The sequence below is a fragment of the Dermacentor variabilis genome, chromosome 8, assembly GCF_050947875.1.
Source record: "Dermacentor variabilis isolate Ectoservices chromosome 8, ASM5094787v1, whole genome shotgun sequence".
NCBI lineage: Eukaryota > Metazoa > Arthropoda > Arachnida > Ixodida > Ixodidae > Dermacentor > Dermacentor variabilis.
The window spans coordinates 45,662,250-45,678,147 of NC_134575.1; the positions used below are offsets into that span (position 1 = coordinate 45,662,250).

The window sequence follows — 15,898 nt, forward strand, 5'->3', positions numbered from 1 at the left end:
GACATACACTGACCGAGACATGACACACACTTGCAAAAGAAGCATTAACCCCATTCCCTGTCTGTTTTCGTAAACATGTACCAGCTTCAGTACACTTCTGACATGTTCTGAATGATGAAAACTGGCACACAAATAATTTTACCATTTTTACTGAAGTCAAACCTTACTTAACAGAAATGGTTAACTAACCTATATAACACATATAACAAAGTAATGATAATTAACCTTGAATTTCATACACAAAAGTACAAATTTAGAATATAATTTTAACAAAGCAAACATTACCTACAAATCAACATTACAAACATATTTTCGTTCAGAGCAAAGATTGACTTATCATCTTGCATATCACCACTAAACTGGCTCTGATAACTAAAAATGCAATCACACGTTGTGATGTCAATGAGGTCATGTTCACGATGTCATTAGGGTAAAAAGCTGTCCTATGTGGTCCACAAATTCTCATCCGTCTGCTAGCACGCACCGTTGTCACGCAGTCGCACGGCCACTCTTTCTCGTCGTCTCTCTTACCTGCCGCACACGGTCAAACTGTTTTAAACTCGTGCAACATACTACGTGACAGCATTTTGCCCTGCGTGTGTGGCAGAAACAGCATGTAGCCAAAAAGCTGCGCAGTCCTAGTAAGCGGGAGGGAGTTTGTGGTGTTTTCAAGCACGAAAAAGAGCACCAATGTGACATTCGGTTGTGATCATTTGTGTCCATGTGCCTTCTAGAGAAGCGCACGGTGAGGAGGAGAGAGTGCCCGTGAAGCCGAGAAGAAAACCGCACACTAGCCTTCTATTTCCGAGTGGTTGCAGGGCCCTTTATGCCGAACCCTAGCAGTGCGCGACCCTCCTGGTAAGCTCACTTGATGGGGCAGTCCAAAACTCCCCCTTGGCAACGTACCAAGCTGGCTGTGCCACCAAGGTGGCAATCGCGCTATATTGGCACTCTGCTCCCACCACTACTGCTCTCTACGTTCAACCGCCCTGGCCACTGTCGCCAACTCCTGCACTCACTGCTCACGACATACCGTGCCTTAGTAGAGCGTTTTGTATCGTAACTGTGGAAATGAAAAGCGTACAGCGAAACAGAGAAAAGTGTGCGTGGTTTCTGCACCATGCTCAGCAATCTAATACCGCGGACACGACAAACCCCATGTGCAGTCAAGTCAAAGGCCAACAGATGGGCCAGATAACTTATGCTCAGTAAGTTACAGCCATTCAGTGAAAATGCCTCACAGTTAGGCAGCCTATACACGAATTGGTTATCTCAGTTAGGCGGACCAATTTTTGACTGGCAGGTCTCAAGGAGCTGGTGGCCAACTCAAGCAAAATACTGATGAAAAAAAAAAGAAAAACTTGTGTCACACTTATTCTGCTCTATAAGATAGTTATTGACCACTCAACTACAAAAGCGTACGATGACAGTATCTCACGGACACACAAGAAATTGCTAGTTATATTTTCTTAAATCGTGGCTCCTCCAAAGACTCGTAGTAAGTGGAGTGCGGCTTTTTGGTGCAGACTATGTTGACAAGCGCTCCTCCACACCATTAGTGTTCACATGGTATCAGAAACCCTGACGCATTAGGAGGTGCCTGTACTGCGCCGTATGTCTTAAACACAACATGCTGGGACTCGCATCATATCCACCGACTACCAGGTGGACCAATTGCCTGCTTAGGCAGTTAATAAGAATGTGTAGACAATTACCAGTCCTGCAGCATTGCCAATATTGTTTCAATTGTGCATACTACTAATTTCTTTTTCATGTAATCTCTGTCATATGTCCTGTGACCAAGTCCTCTCTTAAATGCCTTGGAAAGCACAGAGGGCACTATAAATTAATAGATAATAAATAAATAAATAGCCAATTTAGCATAAATGAAATTTTGTTGCAGCGGAAGGGGATCGTGGTTTTGCGTCCTGCTGCTGTCTTTGCACGTCCCGTTTGGCTCATCAGCCTTTCGCGAGCATGCTGGTGATGTGTTGCAAGTCATTGATACTGGATCTTTTACAATGCTCGTCAGCCAACGCCAGTGCAAATAAGCCGCTTTCTTGCTGCTGTTGTTTAGAAGCATAAACTCGTGCCCAACTTGACATAGTCACACAAGCTGAGCTTCACCTCAAGCTAGAGCTTTTGGCCACAGGCACAGCAAGTGTTCATTGTGGAGCTGAAACAGTTAAAAAAAAAAAAAAAATGGCTAGGTAAGCGAAAGCTAGCCAAGGCTGCTGTCATGCCTGTTCCCCGCCTTTCTCCAGGAATGACCAAAAACACATCACACTATTCCGAATCCCACTGAGTGATACTTTTTTTTACCAGATGAGAAACAGACCAGAAAGTGCTTACGGTGGGCAGAGATATTCGCGGGGCAGGACGAGGTGGTCGTCGTAGCCAAATCGGCGTAGCACCGTCCACGTGGTTTCGTGGCGACCCCTCTGAATGAACACTTGGTGCAAGAACAGGAACCCTGGGGCAGATTATGCTGGAGGTCAGAACACAACTTATCCAGGAAACCATGTACAACTTTATCAGGAAGAAAGCTTTGCAACTGATCGAAAATTTGTGGCGGTCCAAGGATCGCATCCAGGATCAATGTCTTTTTGAGGCAGTCACTCGGCCGTCTGAGCTAAACAGGAGGCTAGCAAGATTGCGTGGCAAAGCCACTCAATTAATTGATGATTCGAAGCATGTGGCCACTCAATCAGATTCGCTGCGTCAAAATGAATTCAGATGAGCCGCAGCTGCGTTGGTGTGAGGTGGGCCTAGCCCACTTTGAGTGCTTGGTTTCGATGTCGTAAGAAAAAGGGAGGATAAATTTGTTCAGGGGTAAACTTATTTACAGCTGCACATATAAGGCATAGGTACCCAGAAAAAAAAAAAGAAAGCACAGCATTTATGGCAGCCTGACTAGGCCCACATTCCCCCCCAGTTCACAATGACTGTGCAAAAGCAACAAAAAAAGCATGCATAGTGTTTTTCGAAATGCAAATTATACAACTACAATAAAACAGCAAAACAGCATTTTTTCCCCAGGAAAATATGAGATAAGAATGCGAGTAATAAATACAATGCATTCAATACAGCACGTTAAGTAAGTAACTATCAGGCAGGGCACGCAAGCTTCTATGGTAAGCATTTTTGACAAGCAATAGCTTAAACTTTGAAAGCCGTAGCTCGTGCACGGCCACGTTAAAGTGTTGTGTAAAGCGAGAACAATAATTGAGCTTTACATTAGCTGCACAGATATGCAATAGTAACTAACGACCCGTGAGAGTGCAACACGTGGAACGCGCACCTGATAGCGTGAGCCCGTTGTTCTCCACGCCACCCTCCAGGTTCTTGGCCACAATGGCCTTCAGGTCGTGGAGGGCCTTGGCCTCCAAGGGGGTGTTGAAGCACTTTCGCTGTTGAGGAATCAGACGCTCACAATTACATTCAATGCGCGGAAGGCAGGACCAGGGAGAACCGATACTCGAATTTTCGCCAGACGGTCCGCATGCATTTCGAAAATCACTGCATTGCCCTGGCAAATTCCTCGCGAGATGCAAGTGGTGTCAGCCATACCACTCTCAAAGAATGCAAAGTGTAGTACTTCGAGAACAAACGATTCGCTGGTTCAGTGTTGTTCGGTGCCAGAACCGGCTCGGCACCGCCTGCATGAGGCCTCCGCAACCTCTGCCGCTATTTCAGGGCACGCTGTGAGCTCACTCTGCACGAAGCTTGTACCAAATGAATCGGACAGCTACATGCAGACGCCGCCACATTGCACTGGTGAAACAAACAGCAATCTGCTGCACTTCCTCAACTAATCCAGCTACTGCAAGAGACTTGGATGACCTTAAGCGCTGTTCAGGGTTGACATTACATGTCGTACTGTCGCAAGTAACTGACGCTGCGATACAGATACAAGCCGAGGCACAAGTGTGTGACAGACAAGGCAACAGTGAACGCTGCATTTGCGTGCCAGTTTAAGCCAATCTGTTGACAAAGAAAAGAAGGGGATTACCTTCAACCAGAAATGCATCTCAACAGCGAACAGGAACAAATCGAGGTTGGGCACTCACCTGAAAAACGTTCAGTTCCCGGTCGCTGAGCACGCCGTCATTGTCAGTGTCACAGATGTGAAAAATTCTTGTCAGCGCTGCCTTGCACCGTTCCGTCAGCTGCATGGAAAATCCGAGCCATATATGCACAAAGTTGCTTGCGTTTGAGTTGTTTAATTATGTCTAGTGTCGCAGAGCAACACAGGGAGCTTCAACTACCTGGGGCTCTTCAGCGCGCTCACAATGTTTGGTACACGAGCATTTTTGCATTCTGCCTCGTAATACAGGCACATCGGCTGGAACTCGAACCTGTTACCGTAGGCTCAGCTGCAAATTGCCAGAGCCATTGAGGCATCCTGATGGCAAGTACGTGAAGTTACTCCCCGGCTTCTACACTACACGAGAAAGTGGCCAAATTTGGGCAAGTGGTTCGTCATGCATGCCTGCGCACACAACACACGACATCCCCACGTGGACAAAGTGAAAGTGAGATTCACGTTCGCGGAACCTGAAACCAACATGCCTTGTCTAGTGTTGGGACTCTGGGCTTTGTTGCTGATTTGCAACACACTTTGAAAAAGGGCAGGGAAATCATAAAATCTTGTGCACAGCATGGACCGCTAATGTAAGTTGCTGGAGTCGCAAATTTCTGTACGATAAACGGTACCGCAATACAAACAACACAACATTCTTCAAAGGCTGTGCAGAGGCTGAACATATAAATCAAGCAGCCGCATGTGTCCGGGAATCATAGCATACAACAGGGATGTGCCCTCACTTTCACTGGCGAAGTGCTTCCTCTGCTTTCCAAGTGTCATACCGCCACGGCAAATAATTTTGTTGACTGCACCGAACTGCAACTGTGGCCGCCGACTCTGAACAAGACGGCGCAGGTTAGGCCTAGGCGGCGGGGGTGTCGGGCGGCAATGCTGTCGTGGCAAGCTCGCATTTGATATATGACCCTTACACGTTCATCTGGTGCGACACCATGCGCACAGGCTGCATGTAAAGTGGGGCTTGCAGGTGATCAGCTGGCAACTACCGTGACGGCGTATAGCACAAGTTAGTATGTGCGCACACTTGTGGGCACTGCGAAAGCTCGCGCATGGACAACGCTCCGAACGGATGAATTTGTGGAACACAGTTTATACTGACATCAAGAAGTCAGTTGCACACGCAATACTGGCACTTTGTGGTGATGCGCATTGCGACGGGCGAATGAGAAGTGCACTCGCGGCCTCGACCGATTTGCCCGTGGTGCTGGGTTCGTAAAAAAAGAAACACGACAAATTGATTTTGCCACGGAAATCCGTTTTTATGTCCAGCCTGATAACTCAGACATTTCTGCGATGTCATCCCTGTCCGAAAGAACTTGGCCGGCAAGTGCTGCACACAATATAAAGAGCCAAAGAGCAAGAATGCGCACGCATTCTCTATAGACCACATGCCACTGACAAGCGGCTGGAATGAAAGGCTGCTCCGTTGCCTAGGCAACCTGTATACGCCTGCTCAACCAGCATGCCCTGATGCTATGTTCTTTCTTTCTCCGTTCTTTGTTCACTCGCTCATTCCATGTCTTTTCCTCCTCTTATGCATCGCCCTACTCGCTTGTCTGCGGGATATTCCGGCAACCGCATTACAACCGATATTTCACCTTACGGGGCTGCACTATAAGCGGTTACGTTGTAACTGGCCTTATTTGTAATAGTATATGGGTAAGAATGTTAGGGCACAATTGGGTGTGGCCGCACTCACATCCCTTTCTTGAGGCACGTAGAGTGGACCCGTGGGGTGAAGGACCGCCTTCTGTGCGTAGTAGAACAGCTCCGAGATGTTCTTGAATGTCTTGGCTGAGCACTGCGCACAGGCGTGAGAGGAGTTCCTGGTTCGACCTCATCGGTCACAGTATTTGAGGCTTGCAAGCGCAGAAGCAGACAAACGTGACTGACCTCAACACACGTCTCCACCTCTTGGTACTGGCTCATGATTGGCACCACCATCTGGTGAGAGAAAAATGAATCATTCGTGTGTCCCTCAAGTTCAGGATTTATTTATTTATTTATTGTACCCTCCGGACTTACACAGGAGCCTTATAGGGCAGAGGGGTTTAAGCTAACGAACATACAAAATGTGCAAGATACGCATAAATAAACGACAAAATATTGGCACTAGACGTTACAGAAGCAAGAAATGATGCATAATACACAGTAAAACAGTGAAAGGTATATGAAAAAATGTATTGAAATATACTACTAAGTGCTTTGTGGAATATATAAACATCTATGAGAGAAACTATTTAGTGTGGCAGGCGATTCCAGTCATGCCAAATTTGCGAAAAAATTAATAAATAAGTGGGTATATGCAATCATATTGTAATGTAATGCCGACATTGGCTACTCAACATCATATCAGCTACTTCTGGGGAGTGCTAGCTACGAATTTTTGGTTCCTCTACTAATTTGGCTACTCCTTTTCGATACTCTTGAAGTCAATCAGGTATCCTAGCAGTGTCATAAAATTCAGGTGATGTTTGGATTTTACATAAACAGTCACATTTTACACTGTGACAATGGCCACACGCCCAGACAAACTTTATATTTCTCTCTTCCATGGTGTTAATGCGCAGACAAGTAATCGTCCAAACTTCCTGTGGACACAACGGACAACGCACCTCTAGGGAGCTGTACTCGACCAGGTCCGCCTTGTTTCCCACCAGAACCACGGGAGTGCCGTGGTCGTCGCCGAGTTGCTCCCGAATCAGGGGCAACCAGTAGTCGGTGATCTAGGGGATGGGGCACATGCCATCAGTACTGATGTGCAAGCACCAAAGTGCAAAGTGTCGACAAAACTAAGCGCAAGTACTGACAGAATGCTACAATTTGGCACTAGGCAAGTGCCAGTTTCAGGCACTTCGGGAGTGAAATGCTGGAGCAGATATAAATCGGACATGGATACAGAGAGAGAGAGAGAGAGAGCAAGATGAAGAAGGGAAGAGAAGGCCGTTAAAGGAACACACACAGAAAAAAAAAATTGTTCTGAGCTATATTAGTATAATGCACAACAGTACAAGACAGTCGCTCTTACTGCAACAGAAGGCTTGGTAAGCCACAGAAACGCAGAAACGAAAGACGGGTGGCGATATAACCTTGAAATTCCCGCACCAGGTCACCAGGGCGTCATGAATTTTGATGACGTCTGCTCGGGTCTAGCTAATTTTTTATCGGTAATAATGGACTACTATGATACTGCATTCTAAAAGAGCAAAAAAGTGTAATTTGAGAGTTTCAAGAACCTTTACTTACCCATAGTGAATCAAATGAGTAAAAAAAAAAAAAAAAGAGATGTGTCGAAGTCCATGACGTACCGGTGCAGAGATTTTGGTGTAAAATTAAAGAAATGGAAGTTTGACCTTTACTGATTTTTCTAAGGATCAGCCTATTAATATGAAATTGATGAAATTAGAGCTTTCAAAGAGTATTTTGTCAGTCTAAGTAACTGTGCCTAAGCAAGGCAAACTTAAGAACTTTCTGCCGGCAAATATTTGTGAGGTGATGGCTATTTGACATCAAGCATGCTTCAGAAAAAGAAATGTTGCCAGTCCCCTTTAAATACAGGCACCGCTTTTGACTTAACAGTGCTTCCCCTTCTCCTTAGCAAGTGACGTTTCGCGGGCCGAAGAAGCCGCTCTGGTTATAGCCTCTTTTCGCTTACCTTGTCGATAGTGTCGTCGTCATCTACGGCATACACGACGCAAACCACATTAGCCTGAAAAACAGGGGCAGAAAAAAACCATAAGTTAACTGTAGAAGCTTGGGCAAGTTGGCACGTATAACATTCTTCTTCAAGAGCGCAGAGGACAAGGACGAGACGAGTGCACTTGTTTCGTTCTTTGCGCTGTTGAAAAAGAACATAGATTAAAGAAGGCTTAAAATTAAAAAAAAAAAAACTTTCTGCAGCTCAACAGCTGTAGAGGAATGTCATACAAGAACAAGCAGGATCAAAGAAAGAGTGCATCATTGCTCTGTCTTCACAATGGATATCTTATACTGCATATTAGAAAGACATCATCATAATCAAAAGCACTAGAGCACCAAATGAAGCCACACAGGAGAGCACACTGGCAATATTGTTCCTGCCTATTTACCACTATATAACCCCCCTTAAGGATACTGCCGCGCATGCATTGTTTCGCCTCTTGTCAGAGACTGCTTTCAACAAATTATAGTAGTTGTCACCTTATTGCTAGCTGCAAGATGTGCTTTGCTGCACCCAAAATTTTATTAACATTGTTGTCTAAATGGCAGCAAGACAGGCATTCCCAATCAGACTGCATCAAATCTGTGTGAATTACACTTGATGACTGATGAGCTTGCTTGCCACTATCACTGCAACTTTGATGACATTGCTTTGCTTTCCCTGCACATGTCTGCCCAATAAGGAGTTCAACCCCTTCCAACAATGTTTCTGCTTCATAACTGTCACTGTACCATGTCAATACCTAACGTTTCATGTTTCTCAATGTGGTTCGAGGTGCTACAAGTGAGAGTGTTTTGTTTCAGTGCAAGCTCTGTCACCTAATTGGGGACATTTAGCTTGTCCGTACGAGTGCTATGCTTTACAGAAACACCGGGTTACAGTAAACATGGAAAGCAGTAACAACACTGGTAGTGAAATCCTGTGACACTTTGTTCAACAACATGCGAAGCAATTTTGTGCTGCACTGCTGCTCTTGCCGGTGCAACGTAAAACAAATGGGACTGCAGTTGTCAATTGTGTCACTGCTGATACTTTACACCAGCAGGTTAGCACAATATGGTTAATTACTGCGATAATAGCTTTGTGCTTTCTCTGGTTAAACTCTGTGCCATAAGATGGCACCACCAACCCGGAGACTCAAATTTATGCTCACGGATGCCCAGCATTCCATGAACGGTAGTTGCGGATAAATAGTATACGGTGAATGTTTAATGGTATACAGACAAACTAAAATTCTCGGTTGGCGTAGTCGTGGTTGCATTTCTCTACGTCCGCTAGCATAACTTCTCAATTTTAGTAGATCAAATGAATCACTACTGTCTGTCTGCTTGCTACATGACTTGTCCGAGCTGTTCTTGAAATGTACTCACCTTGCCAATTTCCTCAGCTAGGTTCTCTTGGCTCTGTTCTTGTGCTGAAAGACAACAATGAAGAACAGTTTGACAACGGCCATATTGAGAAAAAGAAAAACAATGCATGAAATTTGTCGAAGGTAAGCCAAACAGGCACTGGTGCCACAACAGGTTGTCAACCGTCGCAAACTGTCAGTGCGTTTTCTGACTGGAGACCATTGTTAAAGAGGGTCAAATCGCATTGCGCCTAAACAATGAGCATTGAGTACAAACATCTCGGTCTGAATTATCCAAAGTTGAACAAAACATGCCTGAAAAGAATGATCTTGTGAACGATGGACACATCCACAAAATGGACATACCCTCAGGAGCAAAGTTTAGAAACCATAGCAACAGCAAGAAACTATGAAAAATTGCTTATCACACAAGCGTGAAACATGAAATTGTGTCAATGAATTGAACTGGCCTAATACGCAGACGTGGGATGTACCAGATGATTTAAGACTGCATGACCGGGCTGTGAAAAAAAAAAGAATTGAGGAATCTGTGGTCTCCAAACATATGTTAGTGACCGTAAAGGAGTGGGAAATTTGTAAATGTTTAGTTGTCACTAGGAAAGTTAGAGGTAGAGTTTCCATGCATGTGCGTGGAGATATCACCTCCACAAATGCACAACCTGTTGTGTGGTGCCACCTGGTGTGGTGACAACCACCCACATATGTAAAATGATGGATACGAAACTTTGACTGTTGCTTCTTATTAGGGCTGAGAGAGGCTATCGTCCTGCAGTGGAGTACGTAAAATAGGGTGGTGGTGATGAATTATCAGAGTCCGGATTACTGCGAGACGACTTTGTCCATCGAGTGCCACCCATGCTACTCCCATGCCAGAGGTGGCAACGACAGAGGCTGCCCAGGACAGCCACATAAGAAATCTTCCAGCTCATAAGACTGACAGAATTTATCAAGTTGAGCAATGAGCAGAAGTGACTGCCTGTCTGAAATAATCTGCAGCCACAGTGTGCTGTGTAGCAGACGACAAAACAACGGGATGCACATGAAGGGAAGGGACCGCACGTACTCGAGAAGTCGACGATACGAGTCGGCACTTTCTCCGGCGTCACATCGGCGGGGATGGTGATCTCCTCGGCTCTTGGCGGGACATCCTCGGGGAACTGCTCGCTAACCAGCGACAGGATGAGGGACGTCTTCCCCACGCCGGCTGCATCAGTTTGCACACCAAGAAGACAAGAAATATGAGCACGCACGAGATCCTAAAGTAGATGAAGCAAGGCAGAACAATAACCATAGTCAGCATCAGAGCTCCCATTGCTAAAGCAAGCTAAAACAGAAGAAGACGAACTTTGTTGATTTCAACCCCACTGTTGGGGATTTCAAAACTTAGATCTTCCAGGCTTCAGAATATGTCAGGTTGTGTAGCTCTTTTGAAGCTGAGCCCGAAGCTGCCTCTGTGAGATTGAGCTTTGCGACAGGTTCTGTCACTACCGTGTCATTGTTTGCCAGTGAGTCAGCTAGCTACTTCTCAAAGGCATGCAGTTGAATTTGGGCAATGTGGTTGCACAGGTAGCTTAAAGAGCATCAGTGATGTCAAAGTTTGGCCAGGTAGGTTCTGCATGATTTGAGGCATGACAGCACAGTTTTTCTGAGGAGCCCAAAACCAAAGAACAGACAAGGACAAGCACTCTTCTTGCTTATTATTTTCTTGTCATTCCACAAGAGACACGTATTTCATTTGCAATAAAGATTTCTCGTTGAAAGTCAGCACTTGTCTGTGGCTCTGTTTTGTCCTCATAAAAAAATTTAATTAAAGGTGCGCAAAGAGACAAGACCAAAGCGCAGATTGCCACTTAAAATGTCCAGAGCATCACTTCAAACACAGAACAGGGCTTTCGTAAACAAGGGTACAATGTAGTGATGGACTGCGTTGGAGCCAACACTGAAAAAATTTGGAACCAGCTTCTAATGATGTTTCATGTCACATTTCCAGCTCGCAAATAGTAACCTACCACTGATAATTAAATACAGTTTGCGTGTGTTGTCTAATTTTCCTACACAAGAGCTTACTGATGCTGGTGCGTCACACTGCTCTGCTACCTGCAAGAAAGCCCACGTGACCAGCCCACTATTTGAGGGATTGCGGCGGCCTTATTTTGCTGCCCCCTTACAGGTGGTTGCATCAAGCAGGCATGGCCCCCAAAACCTGCCTGCAAAGCATGCGATTCATGATGTGTAAATGATGTACATTCATCCACTGTATCTTCTGGCGCAATCTGCTGTTTTCAAGTCCTAAATCTCAAATTTTCTCAGCAACTAACTTCTCTCGTGGCGCACAGCAAATGTTGAGGAATTTCTAGGACCATGATCAATAACTCTAGACAGCATTTGCCTTGACTGCCACCATGAACCTGCCAGCAAAACAATAGCAACATAAAGTAAATCACACTGATAGAAGTGGGCACTTTAGCAAGTACTTGAAATAGTTAGGGGCTACACTTCAGACATCCGGAAGTGGTCACACTGGACAGCTGGAATGAATCATAAGCCAAACTTTTGTCACAGGAAACTTTGCTTCTTTCCTGGATGGAAAAAAACAAAAACAAAAAACAGAACGTGCGCTAGCACAGCTGTCACTCGTCTCTTCAATCTTTACAGCTTTTGTCAGATTGTCTTATGTGTTATTTGGCTAGCACTCATGTAAAAAAAAAAAAAAGAAAGAAAAAGAAAGAGCCCTCCCCAACCACAAAATTTGAAACCCTAGTTGGAAAAACGAATACCAGGGCATGCATTCACAAGCTTGGGTATGTTTGCAGTGATTATATACTTCAAGCAGTTCCTGCGTTGCCGCACATATTGTTTGTTTGTTTACATGAAGGAAGCAGAAAAAAAAAAAAAGAGACACTTTTAGCACAAGGGAGAAAATTTTCTTTTGGTGTTCCCTTGCCACAGGCACACATATCTAGAGCACAGGCATTTGGCATCAAGCTCACACGTGGCAGTTTTTCCCTGGGCTGTGAAAGCCAGCCTTAAGAGCACAATGTTTCCCAATCCCTTTTTTCAGACTCTGCACTATCTTGCGGATGTATGGCAACAAAACACTGCTATCTTTTCTTTCTTCTTTTGACACTCTTGATTCCTCTTTGCCAACCAGTATGCCAGCCTTTTACTCTTTCGGCAGAGATTCCGCAACTGATATCATCGTGTGTGAGGAAGACTCAGTTGACATAAGGCAATGCAGAACTGACAGACGAGATAGCTTTGAAGTTCGTTTCTGCCAGGTTAGAAGAGCCAGGGTACAAAAATTGTAAGATGACACTTGAAAAACACTCTGCCCCCTTCAACTACATGACCTGATACTGTAGAGCTGTCACTTCGTAATTATGACCCTCACAAAAGAAAGATCTACTAGATGACAAAACTCACCACAAAATACTACCTCCATGGCTCGCAAGAAATCTTAGCACAAAAAGATCCAGCCGTTCTGTTGAAGGAGCCATTTATACCGGGCTCCCTTTCTGATGAAACATTTAGTATCATGCCTAATCTGCAGATTTTGCAGTCTGATAAAAAAAAGGTGGCAGGGGCATGCAGAAAGAGGCCATCAATAACTAGCCAATAAACAAATGCCGACGTATACTGTGCCTTGTGTAGTTTTCTTCATAATAGCAACTGTGGCCAGGAATTTAAAAACACTGCCAAAAATGTAACAGCTGCTACTTTCACTAAACCCGAGTACACTGAACTACACTTTTATGATGCTTTCGAAAACTGCAAAGTGCAAGAACAAATCACATTTAGTGACAGTGCTTTGAACTGCAGCAATAATTTCATCTAGAAACAATCCATATTTTAGATTAAGCCAAAACAATGCAACAAAAGGTGCCTTCACTGCATGGCGATAGGGAATTGGAACTGTTCGCACAGAATGAATGATGATGAGAGCAGTAAGCAAAAGAGTTAGCAGATCTGGAATTCTGTAATTGAGTAGCAGACCGTTGCCTCAGGCTCACCTTCGTGCTTTTCCTCAAGTAAGTTATTCCCTCTCTCCACAACTATCACCAATGGCTGCTGTTAGCTAATCGGGTGGCCCGAAGCTGCAACGACACGAATATGCCAATGATGGCAATGATGTGGAAAACTGTAGTCGGTGACCTCAAGTATGCCAGTCACCAAATGAACTGCTGTGTAACTCAGGGAGAATTTGCATGGATGCCCCAGCCAAATAGATTTGCTCATTTCATCGACAGCATGGTGAAGATGAACTTCTTTCAACATTGGTGTTTCGAGGGTATTATGGTGCAAAGCACGCGAGGGGCAGATGCAGTGAGGTTTTGCATTTGTCAACTCGCTTTCCTTCCTTACTGGAACCATTGGCATTAGGAGTGTCAAGGTGGAAAAAAGTGTATGTGTGTGTGAAGTGTGGGAAGCCTGTCACATGGCAGAGGTAGAGAAGGGATGGGGGAGGGGGGGGGGGGTGAGAGCTTAGAACAGCATGTATGTGTGTATATATATAGAGTGCGACTGACGGAAGCTTGGTCTGGACCAACATCAGTTAAACTTTGCTCCTCAAAGAGGCAAGATGTGTGCCGAGCAAGCTTCCTGAAGAACACTTTGCAATGTCCTGAGTGCAATTAAAGTCATGTGTACGGTACATCAAAAAGGTGCCATGCAACGCCCTAATGCATTTATCTCGCATTTACTGCTAAATCGGCACTGAATGTCCTTTTTTCTTCCAACTACACGAAAAAAATCTTTAACATGGCATTAAATCTAGCCTTAATCCTCTGTTAATGGAAAACAGTGCCATTGGTAACTTTGGTGCGGCGAGTAATGCCAAACAAAGGTAATTATGAGGTGCACCACAAGATTTGACAAGTTCGACAAGTTGCTCATTATGTCACTGCTGTCAATTTGTGTTCTTGCAGTGGAAAACCATCAAATCAATAATAACTTGCAATACTTGTAATGAATATCTTGGTTCTTAATTACTATGAGAGGTCAGTATTTGTTATCAATCTCTCTTTTCTTTTTTTTTCTAAATACGAAGACTGGCCTGGGGAGCACTGAATATGACATAGATATATTCGCGCTGCAAGTGCCAAATGTTCTTTCTGCAAAATGTGAGCCTTCAATTCTAGAAAAAAATATGTACCATTTGGAAGCCTTACAAAACTCTGAAACACAATTCGTGACTGAAGGGGTGCGTCGACCTGCGCGCTTTTATCAGGACAGCTCCAACGTTTGAAAAGAAGAAACCAAAACAGGCAAACAAAGAATCGCAGGTGGACGCGGGAAACCTCACGTCGCAGGCCGCTACTGCGCCGCCACCTCCAGACGCCCGTCGCAACCTCGCAACCCTTTCGGCATCTTTCGGTGCCAGGAACCCCACTTGGCCCCAGGCCAGCCAGGTTCACACGTGTGCCCCGCCGCGTTACCGACAAAGAAACCGTTGCTGGTACCGGGTTGCTTCCGATTTACACCAATGAGCTGCGCATGCCTCTCTCCGGTCCACCTTCCATTCCCGACGCCCACGACATGCGTATCGGTGCGTGTTCTACGCAACGACCACGCCGCGCACGGCGTGGTTGTTGAGCCAGCGCGACCCCTCGCCGCTGCAGCTATACTTTCGAAACGCGTCGAACCGAATTCGACGCGCTATTTCGTTTCCCTTCCCCAAGAAACTAACACAGTGCCGCGATGCTTCTGCGGAAAGTCGCCGTACGAAAGCCAGCTAGTAAACAGTCGCGGTTTCGGTTATCCACGAGACATCGAACGAAGCACGCGCGCGAGCACTTGTGAACGTACCGTACGCGCAACTACGACTAGAGATGTTACCGGGGCGGGCATTTGAAGTCGTCAAAGGCGTTCCCCAAAAGCCTGTCTCGTGCGTTACGATTTCGGCTCTGTAATTACGAAGCTCGCACTGGCTATCCAACGATAGAGCGATCGAAGTGCTCGCGAGCTCTGTCCAGTTTCTGCGACGGCGAGAGACGTTATCTGAGCGGGGCATTAAACTCGGCCAAAGGCGTCTTTTCGAAATACCCGACCGGCTTGTCGACGGAGTACGAAATCCGGGGACCCCCGGCCGGCTTTAGGGCGAAGCTCGCGGCCAGAGGAGACCCCGCTTAACGAAATAAACAATCGCCGCTCACCTTCACCGACAAGGAGGATTCGGACATCCCTCTTGCCGTTAGCGCGCACCATTGTCGGCTGGCGGCGTAGATCATCCGCCGCAGGGCCGATAATCCCAGAACACTAATCCGCGACACATCTACAGTCGTTAGGCTGAAAGAAGCAACCACCGCCGACGGCACCGCAAGTCCAAATGCTCCAGCACGCCGCTCATCGCTGCTGCTGCTGGACACACGGCTTTGGCGCAAGTCGAGGTCAGCAGCGTCGGTTTCGGCTTCTCGGATGGCCCAGCGCAGATCAGCAGCTCGAAGAGTTCACATCTCTGCCACGGGTGTCGTAATTTAAACCAGGCTGCTTTCTGTTTTGCCCCTTTTGTAGCACAAGGTCAGAGTCCAGCGACGATAGCGTGCGAGCGAGGCACACACTTTACGTCAGGTAGTACGCTACGCTAGCGTTCGCTCCGGAAAAATGCAAACAACAAGCAAACGCGGAGCCGGCTTACAGTGTTGCCAACATGGGCTAACTCTAACGCCAACTTGGTGATTATGTAACACATAATATTCATAACAAAGAGAATATGGCGTATCTTTGG

The 15,898-nt window shown here is 45.8% G+C and overlaps 1 protein-coding gene across 2 annotated transcripts in view; it reads right to left on the bottom strand.

Annotated features, from left to right (window-relative positions):
• The window catches only part of Miro (mitochondrial Rho GTPase), a 34,230-nt gene extending 18,443 nt beyond the window's left edge, over nt 1–15,787 (bottom strand). The window contains exons 1-10 of one of the 2 annotated variants that reach the window (XM_075702096.1): nt 15,327–15,787; nt 10,238–10,378; nt 9,176–9,219; nt 7,761–7,814; nt 6,721–6,831; nt 5,999–6,049; nt 5,805–5,906; nt 4,071–4,169; nt 3,302–3,410; nt 2,353–2,473 (exon numbers count right to left, since the gene is read on the bottom strand). In XM_075702096.1, coding sequence (XP_075558211.1) covers nt 2,353–2,473; nt 3,302–3,410; nt 4,071–4,169; nt 5,805–5,906; nt 5,999–6,049; nt 6,721–6,831; nt 7,761–7,814; nt 9,176–9,219; nt 10,238–10,378; nt 15,327–15,378 — 884 coding nt within the window. In that variant the 5' untranslated portion in view covers nt 15,379–15,787. The remainder of the gene's footprint in view (nt 1–2,352; nt 2,474–3,301; nt 3,411–4,070; nt 4,170–5,804; nt 5,907–5,998; nt 6,050–6,720; nt 6,832–7,760; nt 7,815–9,175; nt 9,220–10,237; nt 10,379–15,326) is intronic. The other variant, XM_075702095.1, reaches the window with a different exon arrangement.
• Between the last annotated feature and the right edge of the window lie 111 nt (nt 15,788–15,898).